The sequence below is a fragment of the Dipodomys merriami genome, unplaced genomic scaffold (genome assembly GCF_024711535.1).
Source record: "Dipodomys merriami isolate MVZ:Mamm:240054 unplaced genomic scaffold, mDipMer1.0.p SCAF_2, whole genome shotgun sequence".
NCBI classification, from domain to species: Eukaryota; Metazoa; Chordata; class Mammalia; order Rodentia; family Heteromyidae; genus Dipodomys; species Dipodomys merriami.
This window is the reverse complement of record NW_027203381.1, coordinates 90,765,844-90,787,943: the sequence shown is the minus strand read 5'-3', so window position 1 is coordinate 90,787,943 and position 22,100 is coordinate 90,765,844. Positions and strand designations below refer to the sequence as shown.

Here is a 22,100-nt window from a genome sequence, read left to right as displayed (position 1 = left end):
AACAGAGAGAGAAAAACAGGAATGGGCTAGAACAAGATAAAATTCTCAAGGACATACTCACAGAAACCTGTTTCCTCCAGCTAAGCCCTATTCCTCAAGTTTGGAGAACCTCCCAAATCATGCTATCAGCTAAAGAAAAAGATTCAACCTATGAGCATGTGGGACAGGGAGACATTTCATATGTAAATCATAATCATCATCAAGAATATAAAAACACCTACTGCCCTCAGTGTGAAACATCTCTTTTTCCTTAAATTATAAAAGTGCTTATTTTTCTTCTTTTTTTTCTTTCTTTTTTGCTAAAAGGTACTCGGGGGAAGGAAGAGTGAATCATTTTAGGCCTCATGAAACAGAACGATTGACAGTACTGACTGAAGTCAGGCTGAGAGTAGTCAGCCCTAGGGAAGCATTTCTGACAACCAAGCTAATGCACTACAATGCTGACACGAAGCTTCCTCTACATTCCAGAAAGAAGCTGTTTGTCAATAATAGAAAACTGGGCCAAATGGTTCTGGTGGTGGACTGCTAGCAAATGTCTGTCTTAAGACTAATTGGAGATGACTGAGCTTAGGTTTCAAAGGAAAAATAGGAGCAGAGCCACCTTCAAGTGAAAGAAGCTTTCCTGAAAATTAGGATGTTACTTTTAAAAAATAGCATATTAGAATCAACAGCTATTTTTCTACAAGTTGGTTGCTTTTTCCTCTTGAATTCTCAGGGCTCTGCTGTTAAGTTCCGTTTTGTTTACCAGAAAGATATGAGGACAAGTTTAATGCTGTGAAAGGTGTTTACTTAGAACAATAATATGGTAAGCATACATAGTAACTGACATATTATATAAAGCTTTCCAGGCTGAAAAATCAACAGTGACCTTAAAAAGATTTAAAAATATAAGACTGAAATACACAGATGAAAACCACCGCATTAAAGACAAAAAATCAAGTAATGTACCTTCTTTTGTGTCTAAATTACAGACAAAGTTCACGATTGCCACATCTTCTTGATTCCTTAAATAGCATTATCAGCTTGATACTGGCTTAATGCCTTTGGAGTGTAACATTGAGACACTGTGATGGCCTTTGCCCTGAGAAATTTTGTTGTTGGAAGGAGGGAAAATGGTGCTATAGAATTTCATAAATGAGAACACCTGAAAACAACCGATTTGAGTGGATTTCTGTTTTATACGCAATATACAGTTATGGAAGAAAGCAAAACAAGAAATTGAACACTTGTCCTTCTTATCCTCCAAGGAGACTATATGAACTAGAAACTTGAAGTATACTGAATCACTTAAAAATTGTTATAAATTAAGAATAGAAGAATGGATTGTTTCATAAACAGGACAGTTTTAACTTAAAACCTCTATAGAAAAGTTTTCTGGTAAAATGATCAGGGCTTTAGAGGATGTGTTATGTATTTGTTAAAGTTGATAGTACTTGGGCAACGAGGACAACTCTCAAGTGAACAACTCAAAAAGGTCATTTCAAGTGTGACTGTATGTTTCTAAAATAAGTTAGCATTTGCCTCAGCTGACTGAGTAAAAAAATTCTGTCTCCAAACTAGGCAGGAAGCATCCAATCTATTTAGGGATTTGACAGAACAAAAAGATGATGGGAAGATGAAATCTCTCTTTGGAACCAGTACATCCATTTTATCCTGCCTTAGAAGTCAGAGTTCCTGGTTCATGAGCTTTCAGACCCCATGACAAACTCCATCACCCAACCCACTCTGTTCTCAGGCTGATTGTACCAGGGCTCCATCAGATCCCAAAGCTCCATACTCAAACTCAGGCTTTCTAGGCTCTTCTGACACATTAGGTAACTTCTCAGCCTTCATAATTTTAGCCCTCTCTCCTAATAAAGTCTCTCTCTAGCCAGGTACCTATGACTCATGTCTATAATCCTAGCTACTGAGATCTTGAGGATCACGGTTCAAAGGCAGTCCAGGCAGGAAACTGTGAGACTCTTATCTCCAATAAACTCCTCCAAAAATGCCGGAAGTAGTGCTATGTCTCAAGTCATAGAATGCTAACCTTGAGCACAGACAGGCTCAGGGACAGAGCTCAGACCCTGAGTTCAAGCCCCAGGGCCACATGCACACAGAGATCCATGTGTACTGCTGGTTTAATCCAGAGAGCCTAGACTAATCCAGAAATTTGCTCTAATAAACAAATTTGAAATATAGAATTGATATTTTGCCAGCACTGTTCTTTCTGCTAAGGATTGCTTTTGCTATTTGTGGTCTTTTATTGTTCCATATGATTTTTTGGATTGCTTGTTCTATTTCACTGAAGAATGAGGTTGGGACATTGATAGGTATTGCATTGGATTTGTATATAGCCTTTGGCAGTATTGCCATTTTCACCATGTTAATCCTCCCAATCCAGCAGCATGGGAGGGTTTTCCACTTCTTTAGTTTTGCTTTGATTTCCTTTTTCAGGTTTTTAAAGTTTTCATCATAGAGGCTCTTCACCTCTTTAGTTAACTCCTAGGTATTTCATTTTGGGGGGGCTATTACAAAAGGACTTCTATGACTCCATCAGAAAGAATGACACTGCTCCATTTGTTAGGAAATGGAAAGACTTGGAGAAAATTATATTAAGTGAAGTAAGCCAGGCCCATAGAAACATAGGTTCCATGGTTTCCCTTATTTGCAATAACTAGTGTATATCTGAGACAAGCAGAAAAGGTCAAATGATCAGATAAGATGATGTTAAGTGAAATGAACCCCAAGATAGGGACACAAGTAGTTTTTTCTTTCTTGCTATTGTTTTTAATGTACTTATAATGTAATATGTGTTTTTTTTATTTCTTTTATATGTTCTTTCCCCATGGTATAACCCTTGTTTTCACTATATTTGATTCTGGTGTCCTGCATCTTGTATATACATTTTTATAATTTGGGGAAGGGAAGGGAAATAACAAAATGCTTAAATAAGGATACAGGTTGACTCATTGTAACAATGAAGTGCAAAGACACTATGCTGAAAATGAACTTTACAATTTCGGGGGCAGAGGGAAGAGTTGGGGAGGTGAGGAGGGAAGGGATGGTAGGGGAAAAACAAAGGAGGAGACAACAATGCTCAATAGGAAATGTACTCATCACCTTACTCATGTAATTATAACCCCTCTGTACAGTATTTTTACATAAAATATAAATGAAAAAATAAACAAATTTGAAATTGTAAGTAGTACATGATAGCCCTTAAAAAGAGAAGTTTTTAAATAATACCCAATCTTAATTTACATGATTGCTTTAGACTCGTTTAAATTATGCTAAGCAGAGTAAATGTCATTCTAGTACTCTTCTTTGTAATATAGACAGTACCTAATCAGAGGAAGTGAAATAAACCTTTTATATATAAATTATAAATAGTATCATTAATGATTAGTATAGAATCATGTAATAGTATCACTAACTCATTAGACATGATAGTCCTGCTTCTACATTCCTCTAATTTCTTTCTTACCTCACTGTTATGATTTATAATGAAGCTAAAACAATCTAAGAAGTAACAAGACAAAAACCGTGGTTTTGTGGTTATCCTGGTGCATAAAGCCTAAAGATTGCTTTCTATTGGCATGAATTAGGAACTGGCGCTGTGGCTCAAGTGGTAGAACACTAGCCTTGAGTTGAAGAGCTGAGGGACAGCGCCCAGGCCCAGAATTCAAGCCCCACGAATGACCAAAAAAAAATTCTATTAGCATGAATTGAAGTCCAACATCCTTAAATAACCTAAGAAGGGTCTTGTGATCTCTCTCCATCCCACACTCAATTATCCACTCTTACTCAACTACTCAACTTCTCTCAGTGAATCTAAGTCCATTTTGCTTTGTCTTTTTCTGGCCCTGTCCCCCACTTCTAAACCTGATCTCTTCCTCTTCTGCACATCATTCACCATATAACTCCAACTTACATAAAATCCCAGCCTAGCTTTCATTGTCTTGACCTCTTATCACGCACCTGTGACATTCCTTTATCACACATTTGATATTAACACTGGGATGATCCATGCTACATTTTCAACATTGATTTACCTAATATTAATTAGGCACCTGTTATGCTCAGGATTATTCATAAGCATCAAGAATAAACCAAAGAACAAAGCAAAATCCCTGCCTTTGAGGACCGATAATCTGTACACATAACAAAGATTTGTTAGCTCAAACAGAGCAAAGGAAACAGAAGAATATAGAAGAGGAAAAGAAGAAGCATGGCAAAAAATAGAATTAAATAAGGAAAAGCAGAACAAGGCAAAGATGAAAACAGGTCTTAGACATATGGATTTATCTTTTAAAATACTCCCATGCCAGAAATAAACAAGCCCTCTTTTAAAAAAAATAAAATAAACTCTCATTAGCCATTGGCTTTTGGCATCATTTGAAGATGATAAAAAAAATTCTTTTTTTATTCTACTTGCAGGTGAGTACATCCAGATCCTGTCGTATTATGTCATTCAGCACCCCAGCAGTGTCCTCCAAAGCCATGTCCTGTCCACAAGAACAAGGCTTCAGAAACTAAATGATGCTTAAACCTGGGGAGAAAAACACAGGCTGGAAATGTGTATTAAAGGGCATCACTTTTCCAAAATGTTTTCACTGGAAAAATCTGCTATAAAATAGTGAATGTATTATGCAAGTATAGTCAGACCTCTCTCAACCTATGTGGTACAATGCTTGATTGCACACACTTATTGCAGGTGATTCCGCCAGAATTAAAGTGATTTTATTTTTCCATTAGACATTCAGTGCAAAAGGTCAAAGTGAGATTTAGGATTTCTGTCAGCCTTTTACACCTAAAAGAACTTACTCTACTTTTTTTTACCCACCAATTGCAGATCCTCAAGCCTCTCACAAAATGAGGAACTAAAACAAAGAAATCAAATCAGTGGTGTTCGAGTTTGTGCATACAAATAATGACAAATGCAACCCAATTAATAAGATTGAATTTTCTAGGAACACATGTCAAGCAATGTTTACTTTGTGAAATCTCCTTGTCTTCTAAACGTCTAAGCTGATCTCTCTTTCTAACCATTGATTTTTCTCATCTGGACTCTTAAGTAGCAACCGTGTCACAAAACTTGTACATAGGATGCTGTTCCACCCCTCTGTGTCTTTGAACCTGTTAGGTTTTATGAAGAGATATTCTACTCTTGCCTTGATACTCAAACTGCTACCTTTTTCCCAAAGTTTAAATAAGCATTCTTTCTATTGCAAAGCCTTGTCTTTATTCCAAAAGCCGTTCCACATAGTCGGTCCCTCCTTTTGCAACTGCCATGTAAGTAAATCTTGTACAGACTTTTCTTAGAAGCCTTTTTCTCTCTGTGGTCTCTCTTCCCAAAGTAGCTTATTGAATTGTATTTGCCTTTCTTCCTGTGATGATAGAAGGTGATGCAATGAGTCCATGATGAAATGAAGTAAGATGAATGACATTAGCATTGTGATACAGCATTGCACCTGTAAAAGAATACAAACACAGCTGATCTCATAACGGAAATGACCGCTAAGTGTTTAACAGACAAGTCGCACATACAAATAGGATATACTAGACAAAGGGATGATTCATGTCTGGAGAAGGAAGAAGCAGGCAAGATAGCATAAACTTTGTGCTATTAGAACAGCCCACAAAACTGGCTGGAGAGTGCTTGCTTTTCACAGGTGTGATCTGGCTACTGATTAGCATGTGCTTGGGACCAGTAGGCCTCTGGTCCCAAGTGGTCACCATATTCATCCCAAACTCTGTGTAAGCACCCAATTTGTACAAACTACCAAGCTGTAGTTAATCTTCCTGCCTCAACTTCCCAAGAAACTGAGATGACAGCCACATCACATTGACTTGATTGGAATGGTAAAACTTAACACTTATGAATTCGTTACTTCTGGAAGTTCCTCCTTAAAGTATTCAGGCTAAAATTATCTGTAGGTAACTGAAACTATGTAAAGTGCAGTTGTAGCTAAGAGAAGATAATGTGCATCTGCATTTTAAAATACAACTAGCAAAACTGAGTGAGCCAGTGGGTCATTCCTGTAATCCTAGCTATTGAAGAGACTGAGGCTATGATCTTGAGGATCGTGATTCAAAGCCATCCTGGGTAGGAGTCTGTGAGACTCTTATCTACAATTAATCACCAAAAAGCTGTAAGTAGAACTATGACTCAAGTGGTAGAGTACTAGCTGTGAACAGAAAAGCTCAGGGTCAGTGCTAAGGCCCTGATTTCACGCCCTAGAACTGGCACACACAAAATAAAGAAAAAAAGAAAATTAAAAAGCCAAGTAGCAATACAGAATTGTACACAATACTAAGGGTCAAGCAAAGTGAGATAGAAAGTGGATGTTATACGCAAATCTTTTATCTTGAACAAATTAGAATCTGAAGGACTGATCGAGTTCTAGTGGAAAGGTTGAGTGGTTGTCATTCAGTGCCTAAATAACTGAATAAGCAAAGATATTAATAGTTTACAACTCTGAACCTAAAGATAAGGAAAAGATCCTACATACCTTCATCAGTTAAGCCCTAACTTAAAAAACCATTCAAAATACTAGAATTTTAATAATTCTCTCAGCCAAAATGTAACTTTAAAATTAATTTATTTGCAAAAGCATTGTTTAAAAAACATTTTTAAAATGTTTCCAACTGCAAGGCCTGCCAAGATTCTTTTTTGTTAAAGTTTTTATTGTGAAAATACCATATAGAGGGGTGACAATTACATGAGCAAGGTAATAAGTACATTTCTTTTGGGGGTGAGGGGCAGGGGTCCAGTCGTGGGGCTTGAACCCTGGCCTGGGCGCTGTCCCTCAGCTCTTCAGCTCAAGGCTAGCGCTCTATCACTTGAGCCACAGCGCCACTTCCGGCTTTTTTCTTTTTGCTTATGTGGTGCCCAGGAATCAAACCCAGGGCCTTAGGCATGCAAGGCAAGCACTCTACCACTGAGCCACCTTCCCAGCCCCTATTTCTTTTTTTTATTAATTTCTTTTGTTTGTTTGTTTGCTTGCTTGCTTGCTTGCTTGCTTGTTTTTGGTCTGTCGTGGAGCTTGACCTCTGGGCTTGAGCTCTGTCCCTCAGCTCTTCAGCTCAAGGCAAGAGCTGAGGGACATTTGAGCCACAGCGCCACTTCCAGTTTTCTAGTGGTTTATTGGAGATAAGAGTCTCATGGACTTTCCTGACCGGGCTGGCTTTGAACCGCGATCCTCAGATCTCAGCCTCTTGTGTAATTAGGATTACAGGCATGAGCCACTGGCGCCCAGCTTAATAAGTTTGTGTGTGTGTGTGTGTGTGTGTGTGTGTGTGTGTGTGTGTGTATGTGTGTGTGTGTGAAAATACCGTACAGAGAAGTTACAGTTACATGAGCAAGGTAATGAGTACATTTCTAATCACGCATTGTTGCCCCCTCCTTTGTTTTTCCCCTACATCCCTGCCCTCCCATCTCCACAACTACCCCCACCCCCTGCTGCCAAAATTGTAAAGTTCATTTTTCAACGTAGTATTTTGTACAGCTCATTGTTGCAATGAGTCAACCTGTATCCCTATTTAAACAATTTGTTTTTTTTCCTTCCCCTCCCCAAATTATACCAACATGAAATACAATGAAAACAGGGGTTATACCGTCGGGAGGGACATTCAAAGCAACAAAACAATATAAATATGCTAGAAACACCAAGATTCTTTTCGTTGTCTTTCTCACCTTTGAGCCTCTCGGCCTGCTTTCTCACAGAGTAATGCTTCTTTAGACTTTCAGAAAACTGAGCCTTCTCTGCTGAGTGCTCATCAGTCTGAGTAGCTGGCCCCAAGTAGACCTCAAAAGATGCCATCCCATCATCTTGTCTCTCCACCTCAGATTACACCCCCTCCCCCCACTCCCGCCCCAGCTAGCCTTTCTGACAATAGGTAATTTGAGGCCACAGCTCTGCTCTGAACTGATGTATCACAAAGCAACATGTAGCAAGAAGACGCGTTTCTCTGAGATGTTCAAAGCACTGCAGATCTGTCAGGAGCTGTCTGATTTAATGTATAAAGTGCCTGAGGGCATAACAATGACGGAGGAAGCAACTGAGCTTAGCACTAACCTTTCTGACTGTTTCTTTAGACACAAGTGAAGGTTATTCTTTCTGTTTCAACTCACTGGGGTATTGTTCTTATTAGGAAATCAGAATATTAGACCTTAGGACGAATGGCACAATTTTACAGGCCTATCCTCTCTGTTCACAAAAGCAACTCTAATTTGCCCGAGATCACATAACAAATTAAGACAAAGAGGAATCACAAGCCAGGTGGCTCAGTTCACAGACGCGTTCTCTTACTATACTACATTTGATTTTCACAAAGTAAGCACCAACGATTTGTAGAGCCATCCATGTGTACCAAGTCTACCATATTTCCAGTGTCTCTCTGAATACATTTCTTCTGAAACAAGATTTTTTCAATGAGTGCTAAAATAAATACAGGTACAGCAATTTTTTTGCAATTTATTTTCCTAAATTACAAGAACTAATTATTTTCTCAAAACAAGTACCCGCCAATCATGAATAGAGACAGACGGTGTATTAGTAGAGTTCTTTAGAGAAACAGAATTAATAGTGTATATACAGTCAAGATCATACATAAAAGGAACCATGACAGATGATAAAGGTAATAATCAGTGTTTTTATTAGTATTGTCCTCACAATGCAACATAATGTGAAAGCAAAATATTCTCTCATTAGTGTTGGAAATTAATTAAGGCCACTGACACAAAAATGCCTTGTAATCTGTCAAATGATACATACAGAAAGAACTATATTTTCATTGAGAACCGATCCTAAATTTCTCAATATTAACAAGACTAGATTACATAAAATAATCGATCCTTCAATCATCTCTATGTTTATGCGATACGGTCATTCTGTGGACATTTCCACTGGTCTTTGCCATACACATTGTAGATGAGAAGCTTAAAACGAACTCCATGAGAATATAGGAGGTAATTCTTTTTCTACAAAGCTGGATAGAAAGAAGGAGAGAGAGGAGCAGGTGCTAGGGAAGAATACTGCTACACAGAGAAGAGTGAAAATAGTATTTTAACTATATTATTATCACCTCTCCTTCTGACAGTTTTCTGTACAGTATTATTTGTAAAGTCATAATGAGTGATGTTATTTGGAGGAAAAAGTTGTCTACACTGTCAGTAATGTTTACGCTATCTACATCTAGATTCAATGGCTATTCTCATAATAATGTATACGTTTAATTCACCCACATTACAGTATCATTGTGTCCTACATTATCTATCTTCTAGGATACAGTAAAAAAAATCTAATTCAACAGATATCTTCAGAATAGTGCTATTCACTCAAATGATGTGGCACCTATGCTCTTGTTGAGAATCGCTAGTAATGAATTGCTAGTAAAGAAATCGCTAGTAATGAATAATTTTCTGGAGAGGTTAGGAGGAAGCGGGTGAAAAGGATCCTAATTCCTGAGAATTTGAATAGCATGATAAGCACTTTTTTATTAAGAGAAGCAAAAATTTAGCATTCACTAAGCTGCTTGTGCATTTCAACAATGAATTAAAATGTAGTATAGTTCCAGGGATAGACTGAGAAGAAGAGTATGAGAAAAATCTCCAGAGTTCACATTTTCAAGTGAAGGAACAATGCTGATGATTTACTGTGTTTTTTAATTGTTTCTCATCTGTCCCTATTCTTATGAAAAATGCATTCTAATAAAAATATCAAAAGGAGATAATTGTGTATTTAATCATCAGAATAGAAGTGTTGGATCAGTGTTGGGCAGAAGGAAGTAATGTCTACAAGGTCCGGGGGGGGGGGGGGGGGGGGGCTGAGACCTGGTAAGATGTAGAGTGCTGAAGCTCTGTGCCCTGGCCAGAGAATTTTAGAGAAACAACAATCACCACTGAGCCATGAATGAGGAAATGAAGTGTCACCCTCTTTCATACTCTCAGGGTCCACTAAATTCTCAATGAATGACCATGGAAAAGTTTATTCAAAGAGAAACACAATCCTGGAATGAGAAAAAAAAATCATCATGATTTGCTTAAATTTTATTGTAAAGTTGTACAGAGAGGTTACAGTCACATAAGTAAGGTGATGAGTACTTTTCCTTATGAAGTGCCCCCCACTCCCTCGTTCTCTCTTTTTCCCCTCCTATCTTCCCTCCCCCTCAAGTTATATAGTTCATTTGCAATATGGTGTCTAGTGGATTTCACTGCTGAATTGGTTCACCCTTGGTCCCGTTTTTTCTGTGCTTACCCTCCCTCTCCCCAAATTAGATAGCCTTATATACAAGACAAAAGGTACAGAAATTAAATAGAGTGACAAAAGGAAATAAAGCAAAAAAAGAAAAAAGAGAAAAAAGAACCACAAACACTACAATAAAAATAACCTCCTCTTTCCATTTCTTGAAGTTTATTTCAAAAAGCATCATTTTATATGGTCATATGTACCTCGTTATTGAGCCTCTGTGATCCTCTCCTAAGAATATCCTCCTTTGGTCTCACTGTGTGCAAGTTTAGAGTCCTGTTTAATTTATTATGTCCAAGTATACTTTTTTGTCATTTACCACCTATTGTGTTTACTTGTAGATTTATAGGCACATTCTCATTACTACAAATGAGGGAAACCATGCAACCTATGTTTCTTTGGGTCTGGCTTACTTTGCTTAATATAATTTTTCCAAGTGGTTCCATTTCCTTATGAATGGGCAATATCATTCTTTCTGGTGGAAGCATAGAATTCTACTTTCAATATATACCCCATTTTCTGGCATTCATCCACTGAGGGCATTTCTGTTGCCTACATATCTAGGCTATGGTGAACAGTAAACATGGTTGTGCTGGTGGCTTTAGTGTGGCCTGGTTTGTGGTCAACTGGATAAATGCCCAGGAGTGGGATTGCTGATCATAGGGAAGCTCTATGTTAGTCTTTTGAGGACCCTCCATACTGCTTCACAGAGTGATTGAACAAGTTTACATTCCCACCAACAATGTAGTAATATTCCTTTTTGACTACATCCCCTCCAACATCTGTTATTGTTAGTTTTCTTGATAATGGCCATTCTAATTGGGGTGAGGTCAAATCTCAATGTTGTTTGGATTCTCATTTCATTTATGGCCAGAGATAGTGAAGATCTCTTCATGTGTTTATTGGCCATTCTGATTTCTTTTTAAGTCTTTAGCCCATTTATTAATTGAGTTGTTATTTTTGGGGGGGTAAATTCTTGCTTTCTAAGTATATTTTAAATATGATGTCCTAATCTGATGCATAGCTAGTAAGGATCTTGTCCCATTCTGTGCTAGCTCTGTCCTTTGCCAAGCAGAAACTCTTCAGTTTGGCACAGTCACATTTATTCAGTCTTTCTTTGATTTGTTGTGAATCTGGATCTTAGTAAGTTTTGACCTGTGCCAAAGAGCCCTAGTGTTTCCTCTATTCCTCCTATAATACTTTCACAGTACTGAGAGGTCTTTGAAATTGGAATTGAATTTGAAATTGAATTTGAATTTGGAATTGATTCTGGTGCAGGGTGATATATAAGGATCTAACTTAAGTTTTCAGCATACATATAGCCAATTCTACCATAACCATTTGTTGAACAGGTTGTCTTTCCTCCATCCTATAGTTTTGACTCCCTCACATCATGATGTCTTCCTCAAGTATAAAATTTGAAGGCTAAAGATGGTCATGGTGGCTCACCCCTGTAATCCTAGCTAGTCAGAAGGCTGAGGTCTGAGGAACATGGTTCATAGCCAGTCTGGGCAGGAAAGTCCATGATATGCTTATGTCTGATTTAGCATCAAAAAAGCTACACATGAAGCTGTGGCTCATGTGGTAGACTGCTAGCCTTGAACAAGAAAAAGCCTCAAGGAAAGCATTCAAGCCCCAAGATTGACACACCAAGAACCAACCAAAGTTTTAAGGCTCGTTTATTTGTTGTATAAAGCAATACTACTTAACATAGATTGTTACAGTGCTTATTGGATAAAAGTTATTATCTCAGTCTGTTTGGGGTTGCTTTAGTGCAATGTTTGAGACTGGATAATTTATTAAGAATGGAGATGTATGTCTTACAATTCTAGAAACTGGGAATTCCAACTTTGAAAGATCTGCATCTGGAGAAGAACTTCTTGCTGCCTTTGACAGAAAAGCAAGAGCAACATGCGAACATGCATGTCTCAGAGAAGAGGTTTCTTTTATAAAAGGACAACACACCAGTAATGAATTACCATACTTTCCCATAATATGTTTATGTATTGCATTTTGATAAGCAGAGAACCAGTGTCACATTTAAAGTGCTATGTCAAAACATGACCCTTTCCTTGAAGTATGGGTATTTTAATCTGGCTCATGATAATGGGACAGGTTCATGTGTATATATAATCATGTGTGTGTATAATAGTACTTAACAGTATATTTTAAAAGAAGATCTTTATTATCTGTCACAGTGTTCCAGGATCTCACAAAGAGAAGAAACGTACCCAGAAAATGAAGGGAAAGAAGCCTAGACAATCATAATCAGACAAGTCAAGCCACAGACAGAATTTGGGCCTGCCTGCATTTAAAAACAGATAATATTGGCTGGGAAGTTGGCTCAGTGGTGCCTGCCTCTCATGCATGAGTTCCTGGGTTCAATTCTTCAGCGCTACATAAGCAGAAAAAGCCGGAAGTAGTGTTGTGGCTCAAGTGGTAGGGCGCTAGCCTTGAGCTGAAGAGCTGAGGAACAGTGCCCAGGCCCAGAGTTCAGCCTCCACGACCAACAAAAAAAAAGATGATGTTCTTTGATGAGTTTACCTATGAAATATAAAGATAAATTAAATAATATGTGTCTTCTATCTTCAAAGGGCTTTTATAGGACAATGGCAGAAGTATAGGCATAGAGCCCTATGCCAAACTCAGTGGACCAAAATATGCAGATATTTTCCTCAAACTGGACAAGATACAATCTAAATTACTAAAACTAGGCTAGTTCCTGTCCATTAGCAGAGTTGAATTGGTATCTCTTGCTCTTTGTTTTTTATTTTACCCAATCGTAGGGATCAAACTGAGGGGCTTTGCACAAGTGTTGTACCATAAAGCTCTATCTGTGATCTGAGATAAGTTTTCATTATGTAGTTCCGACTGAGCTTGAATGTTCTAGATAGCCCAAACTAACCTCAAAATCTTTTTCCTGCTACCTCTTTCTCTCAAGTGGTGGGATTACAGTCATGTGCTCACATATCTGGCTGTACTTCTAGCTCTTAGAAGCCTTGTTGGAAAAGATCACACTTGCACTTGAGCACTGTGGAGAGTGATTTTACTACTCCAAAGGATATTGATCTGGGTTAAAAAAATTAAATTTCTCTCTTGTGATTGTAACTGAATTAATTTCATCATTGTCCTCAATCTCTCAGCAAGTGAGAACATTTTTTCCCATGTTCCTGGAAAGAATGGAACTTCATAGGATACAAAAGTTGCATTCTTCTTCCCTCAAATTCCTCTTTAAAAGCAGTCACAATGGAGATTAGGATTTCAGCAAATGAACTTAGGATAAAGGACATGACTGTATTTATAACAGGTAGCAATGCTATTTGCACATTGTATAATATCATCCCCCTCTGGGAGAACAAATATGAAGGAGGATGATCAATTCTCATTTATATGTGATACCAAGTTATTTAAAATGTAGGCTGTTATGTGACTCTTCTATGTTATATACATGGTATTATGTGTAATATGGGTGTAATTAGGGTGAATGAACATGCAGTAATTACTCTGTTTTGTTGACCTTATAGGACACACATAGATTGAACAAAGTAAGAGTCAGGCAGACCAGTGTCACCTTTCAACCAGGCAGAAATATACACTTCTGTATATTTCTAGCCAGAGGGAAAGAAAGGTCCAAAGTCAGAAGTATCAGACAGGATTATTACTCTTTTGTGCAGTGATCAAATCATCAGATTTGGTCTTATCTTCTGGCTATGTGGCTTTGAGGTTTGGATCAAACCTGAGTAAAGAACCACAATATGGGATCTCTAGTGCACATATGCAATGAAACAAAAGATTCTCTTGTAGTGATTCAAGAATAACAAGTCAGAATGTCAGTGTCTCCCATGAAGGCCAAATCACCCTTTATGTACGACTGGAGCATTTACAATGTTCCCATTTATGAGTGTATTTAGTGGATTGTATTACAACTTGCTAAAAATAGTGGGTGCCCATTTAAATAAGAATTGAATACAAGTGACTTTTAGTATAAATCTCTTTCAGTATTTGGGATCCACTTGGGCAAAATAAAGTCCTTGTATGATAAGTATATTTATACTAAGAAATTATTTGTTGTGATTTCTGACAACCTTATTTTAGTTTAAAGAATGAATGAAGTCTGATAATATATATATATATATATATATATATATATATATATATATATATATATATATATATATACACCAGAAAGAAATGGAACTAGAGATCTCTGGGAGGGTAAGCTCAAAGGGCAGGTGCAGACAAATGAAGAGAGGAAGAATGGATGAATGCTGTCATATGTTCATTGTATATATGTCAAAATGGAGCCAGGTAAATTAAAGGGATGGGAGAGATGGAGGAAAATGATGAAATGGGTTGCATTGATCAAGATGGATTATACTCATGAAATAACATGTTAACTGAAAACTTCTTTGTACAACTAATTACAATGGTAACAATTTAAAAATGAATCCTTTCCCTTGCTGCCCTGTTAACACTCTCTTAAACTGTTTTTTTTTTTTTTTTTTGGGGGGGGGGTCCGGTCGGAGGCCTGAACTCTGGGCCTGGGCGCTGTCCCTCAGCTCTTCAGCTCAAGGCTAGCGCTCTACCACTTGAGCCACAGTGCCACTTTCAGCTTTTTTCTTTTTGCTTATGTGGTGTTGAGGTATCGAACCCAGGGCCTCAGGCATGCAAGGCAAGTGCTCTACCACTGAGCCACCTTCCCAGCCCTTCAACTGTTTTTGTCCACTTTGTAACCTTAATTTTCTGGACTTAATTAAGTTCTGCTTTTAACCTATGTCCTAAAGCATAAAATTCTCAGGCCTAGGGTTTTTGGGGTTTTTTCCCCCCATTATGCTGCTGTGACATATGATTACAAAAAGATGTTTTGAAATGTTAAAGCTTGTTGTACTCAACTTTTCACCTATGCTAATGAACTTATTTACATCTTATATTAATGTCACTGAATAACATCATGATAGCTCTAGTAGACATTAGATACCTAGTAATATGGTAAAAAAAAAAAAAAAAAAAGTCCAAGTCCTCAGTCTCCAAAGGTAAAGCTCAGTTTTCTTAGCTGTAAAGTCAGAGGATTAGATTCACAGTATTTTCCCCAAGGTTTCTTCTAAATTTTCCATGCTAGCAGTCTTTGAAATGAGGGCTCCATTAATGCTCTCATTTGCCTGGTGAAACCTAAGGGATTCATCTAAAAATGAATCCCTTTCTTCTCTTCAAGTATGTATGTAGGTTACTAAATAAGTAGTGATTAGATTACTTAATTAATGGCTTCACCTTTAAGAAACATGTTTATGTAATCTAAATTCTTCAAGGACTAAAAAAAAGTACATCCTTTTTTTTCAGCCTTAGTTCTCTAAACACCATGGTTTTGTACACAATGAGTGAACAAATGCTCTGGTCTTCAAAATGCTGATAAAGGTGAAATGATCCTATTGTGGTGGGTTCTAATTATTGGAAATAATTTTGCTGTGAACTGTGATTTGAATCTGGGAGCAAATCCTTGTTCTCTACTTCCATCTAGTGGCAGAAATGTTGCCACTCAACTGGGTACTTGGGAGCTGCAAAGGTTTTAAGATTGTCAATCAAATGGATGAATTGTTTTATTCTTGCCATTAAAGTAAAAGAGTATTTATAGAGTGTTTCAACAGATAACATGTAATAAATATTAACAAAAGTAACCTATAACACAGGTTTTAGTACTTAACCAGTATAGATTAAATTGCATGAATTTAATCTAATTGATTCAAATGCTAATATGAATATTGGAGAAAGATGTATGGTAGCCTAATGCCTTTTCTTTTTAAAGGATTATAAACTTTTAAAAAAACGTTTTAGTGTTTCTTTTCTTTAAATGTAATGGTAGCCAATGGAAAGGAAAGAAGAAGATGAACATGAAATTTTGATAAACACTGAATTGGTACAGAATGTCTCAGTTCTGTACTAAACCACTTGTCTTCAATTAAATGAGAGCTTTAGTCTCATTATTATTTATATAGGCAATCCAATTTTTAATGACTGTTGAATGATATTTAGTTTTAATGTCCTATAATCCAGAACTTCTTCAAATGGAATAATAGTGGATTTAACTATGTGAATCTACAGTAAAAATAAATTTCTCAAATGAGTGAAATAAAATATTTCTGAAGTGCTCCTTTTCACCATTAAATCTAGGAACTATTAGAGAAAAAAATATGCCTGACATTTTAACATTATTCCAACTTTCTTTTGATTTTTAATTTAAAATGCCAACATCATAATAAAATATTTAGATCTAACAGATATGTAATTTGGATGACATTTTGTTTCTTAATATACTTCTGAGCCAACTGAGGAATCTTCAATTTATTTTTTTCAGGGTGGGAAAATCCCTATAAGATGGACAGCCCCAGAAGCTATTGCCTACAGAAAATTCTCCTCAGCAAGTGATGCATGGAGCTATGGCATTGTCATGTGGGAGGTGATGTCCTATGGAGAAAGGCCTTACTGGGAAATGTCTAACCAAGATGTGAGTGCATAGAGGTTGTCCTTTAGTGTCTACAAGCACATTAGTTTGAGGGAAAGGAGAGAGCCCTTGGTCCAAACACAAATTAGTCTCCATCTTCTGAAATTGGCTCAGCATCAAATGGCTAGGTTTCAGAACCTTAGGAATCTTTCATTAGGAACTGGTTTTTATGACTTGGGGCCAGCTGATTCATCTTACCACAGATATTTTGTTGCTCAAATGCAACAAAATTGGCTCTATAATGGCCTTGACCAAACAAGTACAAAAAGCAGAATAACACTGACTTCTCCTTTCTTCTAACAGAGCGATTGAATGAATCACTTAAAACCCAAATAAGTTTAAGGTAGATACCACTTAAAAAGAGTGAATGAGGAAGTGGTGCTGTGACTCCAAATGGTGCTGTGGCTCAGGGATAATACCTAGGCTCTGAGCTCAAACCGGAGGTGGTGGGGGGTGGGCCCAGAATGATGGGGTGAAGTGAAAGACATTGATGCAATATATTGTCAATATGTCATCTAGCATGATCTTTTTTGAGTTTCATAATTTATACGTTTGGTTTCCATTTTTGTTTCATTTTGTTGAATGATTAAAAACAGAATAGTTTACACATTTAATCTCTACATCCTCTACACAATAAAGAAAACAGTAATAAGATACAGGTATTCAAGCAATACACATAGAGTAGTACAAGACTAGTTCCTCAGTTAACTACAAACCTCCATTTCCCATACTTTGCTAATCCAGCCCAAAGTCAAACCATTCAATTTCTTTGGGGCTTAATCACAGAGAAAGTTTCTCCATTTCTCATCCCAGGCCAAGACATGATTGGATTTTTGTTACACTGAGATATAATGATAAATTTATAAATATATATAATATATAATTTATAAATTTATACAGTATTATAAGCGCATCTATTTATAATCATAAATAACTTAATCCCTTGATTTAATAGTCATGAAACAGAAACAGAGAATTGACATGAGTGTCCTGGTATCCCATATTAATGAATTGCCAGTGCTTCTAGAATGTAATTGCAATAGATTTCTACGGTAAGTCATAAATGCCTGTCATAGTGGTTTGTTTACACTTCCTGGTAGGACTCATCATCTACTGTCCTGGTAGAGCTTATAGTCGTTAGGCCTTAACGCTGGGCCTGTGGGCTGTCCCTCAGCTCTTCAGCTCAAAGCTAGTGCTCTACCACTTGAGCCACAGCACCACTTCTGGTTTTTTCTGCTTATGTGGTGCTGAGCAATCAAACATGGAAGGCCTCAGGCATGGAAGTCAAGCACTCTAACACTGAGCTACCATCCCTGCCCAGAGTTTAACATCTTAATTTGAGGAATAGAAATGTTAATCAAAATGTATTGGTAAAAAGAAGTGACTTTTCAAAGAAAAAGGTAAGTGGTAAAGATTCATCTACATATGTATATTATAAAACATCTTCATAATAATCATCCATTTGTAAGCATAAAAGTCATAATTAGTCATTCTTATTGAGCATTCATAAACTTATAAAAAAAAAAAAAGCAAAGACAAATAATATAATGAGGAGTTCTCTGATGTTCCTGCCCCCTAGATTTTCTTACCTCCTGGTGTACAAGGCAATAATCGACTCAGCAACCACCGATGGCTATGGTTATGTGGTTCCTAATTCAATTATGAAAGTCACTTTACTTTTCAAAGTGCCTCAGTTTCATGACTGAAAAAAATAATAAAGGGAGAGGCTGGATTAGAAAAGGTTTAATATCTCTTTTTACTCATACCAGAATATAACTTTATAATCTCTGAAGAAAATTATCATACTTTCCTCCACAAATAAATGCCTCATGTTTTTCCCTTCTGAAGTTTAGGACCTCTCTGGTCTCTGTCCAGATGCCTAGAATCATATCAGACTTCCACACAGCAGAATAGGGACAAGTGAAGATGCCAGACAATGTGATAGATTTTTTTAGGATAGAGCTTCTTCCAAAAAAAGGGCTCAAATGGGCAGTTTTCAACACAGACCACCATATAAATTGATCTTCAATGTCTACAGTAGTTGGTACCTTATAGTCAGGCCCTCCCTGCCTGGATCTTGTATTGTCATTTACCCAGTCATTCTGGCCACAGGTCTTAATGATCTCTGTCCATGATGACTATTTAGTAAACCTCATTTGGACACAGAGACTCTGTCTGCAAGAAGAGAAGATGTTGTAGCCAGGAACATACTCCTAACATTAAGCCCATTCTCATTCATTCAGGATTGCCAATGCTCACAGCAGAAGGCCCAGCTCTTCCATCACCCAGAGCCTGGTTCATTTTCCAATGCTAAATTTGGTATTATTGCCAAAGAATATCCAAGCAAGAATGAAAGACAGAGGGAGTCACTGGGAAATTAACTTTTAAGTCCCCTAGGTTAATACTTGACTAGAAGAAAGTAGTAAGAACTAAAATCATTTGTGTATCTCATGAATACCTTTATAGTACAGTGGCAAAGAAAGTTAGAATTCTTTTAGCTAAATGCATTAGAAGTCACCATGCTTGTGTCATATCCTGTATCCGGAATCTCTATTTGGAAGAAAAAATAGCTTACTCAAAATATTTCCAGATGCTTTCTTCAAATACTATTTTATATTTAACCTGCATCTTTCATTTATTGGATCAAGATATAGTGTTGTGTTGGATTTTTTCCAACCAAGAAGCATTTTAACTAAGGAAAGTAATATGATACACAATAAAAGTTGGGCTGTGTTCTCTGTATATTTTATTCATCTTTACCACAATTAATGAGTTTAGCAAAGCTGTGGAGCAAATGATCAAATGGAATGTTACTATGCTTTATGGTTTTTAAAGTGAGTTTAAGTAATTCAGATAGTGTTCATGCAATAGTTCCTCCATTCTGTAGACTGTGGTATATTTTATTACAATGAACAATTCTGAGTTTGCAGAATCTGCTTTTGTGAATAATACAATGAGTTTCCCAAAGGTCAGTAGTATTGTACATTAGGGAAAGGAAATGAGAAAAAAAGAGTGCACAGAACTAAACCATAAAATACCTTAAAAATTAACAGTAGGTGCCATCTGCTTAGTTATTCAGCAGCTATTTATTAAACATATGTCAATCACCAGACTAGGTATGCATGTAAGGTGAGGATGGGGAATCAGAAAACTCAGTCTTCTCTGTTAATGTTAAGTGAAATAAGCCAAAGACAGAAAGACAATTACTGAATGTTCTCACTCTCAGGTAGAAGCTAAAAATTAGTTGATTGCATAGATGTAAACAATGGAATAATAGTTACTAGACATTACACAAGAGAGGCAAGAGGGTGGTGCATAGGGAAAGATCAGAGAACAAGTACCAAATCATAGGTAAGTGGGATAAATTATAGAATTCTTAGAAGCATAGTAGAACTATAGGCTACAAGAAGTTATTATAAATTTTATCAGAACTATAAGAGCAGACTTTGAATGTCCCCATGAGAGATATTTATGGAGATGAAAATGTTAAATATGTTGCTTAATCTTTACAACTTATATACATGTATGAAATTTTCATACCACACTGGATAAGTACATTCAACTGAAAAAAGAAACCACACTCTGCATTCAACCCTCTTTAAATCCTGGTTACTGCACTGAAGTCTGGTATTGGTCTTACCTGCTTGTCCAAATAGAAAAATTCTTATCCAGGGTAGCTGTTGCAATTTCTTTTATTTTTTTAAATATAAACTAAATTGTGAGCACAGCAGTTAATAATTTTTTCAGAAGTACAAATCTTGTACATCTCATTGTTGCAATGGGTCCACACAAACACTATTTCAGAAGTTTTTTTTTATTGTAAAGGTGATGTACAGAGTGGTTACAATTACATAAATCAGGTAATGAGTGCATTTCTTTTTGAATGTTGTCACCTCTTCCCTTTTATTCTCCCAGTTTTGTGTTTGTTTGTATGTTTGTTCTGGGGCTTGAACTCAGGGCCTAGGCACTGTCCCGAGCTTCTTTTGCTCAAGACCAGCACTCTACCACTTGAACCACAGCATTACTTCCAGCTTCTGCTGTTACTGAGGAATTGAACCAAGGACTTCATGCATGCTAGGCAATCAGTCTACCACTGATCCATCTTCCCAGCCCATTCTCCCAGGTTTTTCCCTCCTGACTCCCTCTCCCACAAATTATAGTTCACTTTCAACAAAGTGAAAGTGAGTATCACTGCTGCATTAGTTCACCTTTTGTCCCACCATTTCTGTGCTCCCCCTTATCCTCATCAAAACAGGTAAACATACATACCAGCCAAAAAGTACACAAATCAAAAACAGTGACAAAGGAGGAAAAAACACACACACAAAAAAACCCTCTGGAACAGAAGACCCAGAAATTAACCCACAGACCTATAGCCACCTAATATTTAATAAGGGAGCCAAAAACACAGGCTGGAAGAAAGATAGCCTCTTCAACAAATGGTACTGGTAGAATTGGCTATATACACATGCTGAAAACTGATGCTAGAACCTAATATATCATGCTGCACCAGAATCAATTCCAAATGGATCAAAGACCTCAATGTAAGACCAGATACCATGAAAATACTATACAAAGATGTAGGGGAAGCACTAAGGCTACTAGGCACAATTTGAAAATTCTTAAGGAAAGATCCAAAATCACAACAAATCTAAGATAAATGGGATTGTATCAAACCAAAGAGTTTCTTCTTGGCAAAAAGCCACAGAATGAGAGAAGATCTTTACAATATCTATGCATCAGATAAGGACCTCATGTCTAAAACATACTTGGAACTCAAAAAATTAACCCCCCCAAAAACCTCCAAGAAACAATAATCCAATTAATAAGTGGGCTAAAGACTTAAGGTGAGACTTCTCCAAAGAAGAAATAAGAATGACCATTAGACTTATGAAGAGATCTCCAACATCTCTGGCCATAAATGAAATGAAAATCCAAACAATATTGAGATTCCACCTCACCCCAGTTAGAATGGCCATTATCAAGAAAACTAACAATAACAGATGTTGGAGAGGAAGTGGTCAAAAAAGAATGCTACTACACTGTTGGTGGGGATGTAAACTTGTTCAATCACTCTGTGAAGCAGTATGGAGGATCCTCAAAGGACTAAACATAGAGCTTCCCTATGACCAGCAATCCCACTCCTGAGCATTTATCCAGTTGACAACAAACCAGGCCACACTAAAGCCACCAGCACAACCATGTTTATTGCAACATTGTTCACCATAGCCTAGATATGGAGTCAACAGAGATGCTCCTCAGTGTATGAATGATCAAGAAAATGGGGTGTAAATTTAAAATGGAATTCTATGCTTCCACCAGAAAGAATTACATTGCCCTTTCAAAAAAAGGAAATGGAATCACTTGGAAAG

The 22,100-nt window shown here is 37.1% G+C and overlaps 1 protein-coding gene across 2 annotated transcripts in view; it reads left to right on the top strand.

Moving 5' to 3' along the window:
* Epha6 (EPH receptor A6) overlaps window positions 1–22,100 on the top strand; it is a 772,033-nt gene that overhangs the window by 725,629 nt on the left and 24,304 nt on the right. For both annotated transcript variants that reach the window (XM_070030423.1, XM_070030424.1), the window contains exon 15: window positions 16,582–16,731. In XM_070030423.1, coding sequence (XP_069886524.1) covers window positions 16,582–16,731 — 150 coding nt within the window. The remainder of the gene's footprint in view (window positions 1–16,581; window positions 16,732–22,100) is intronic.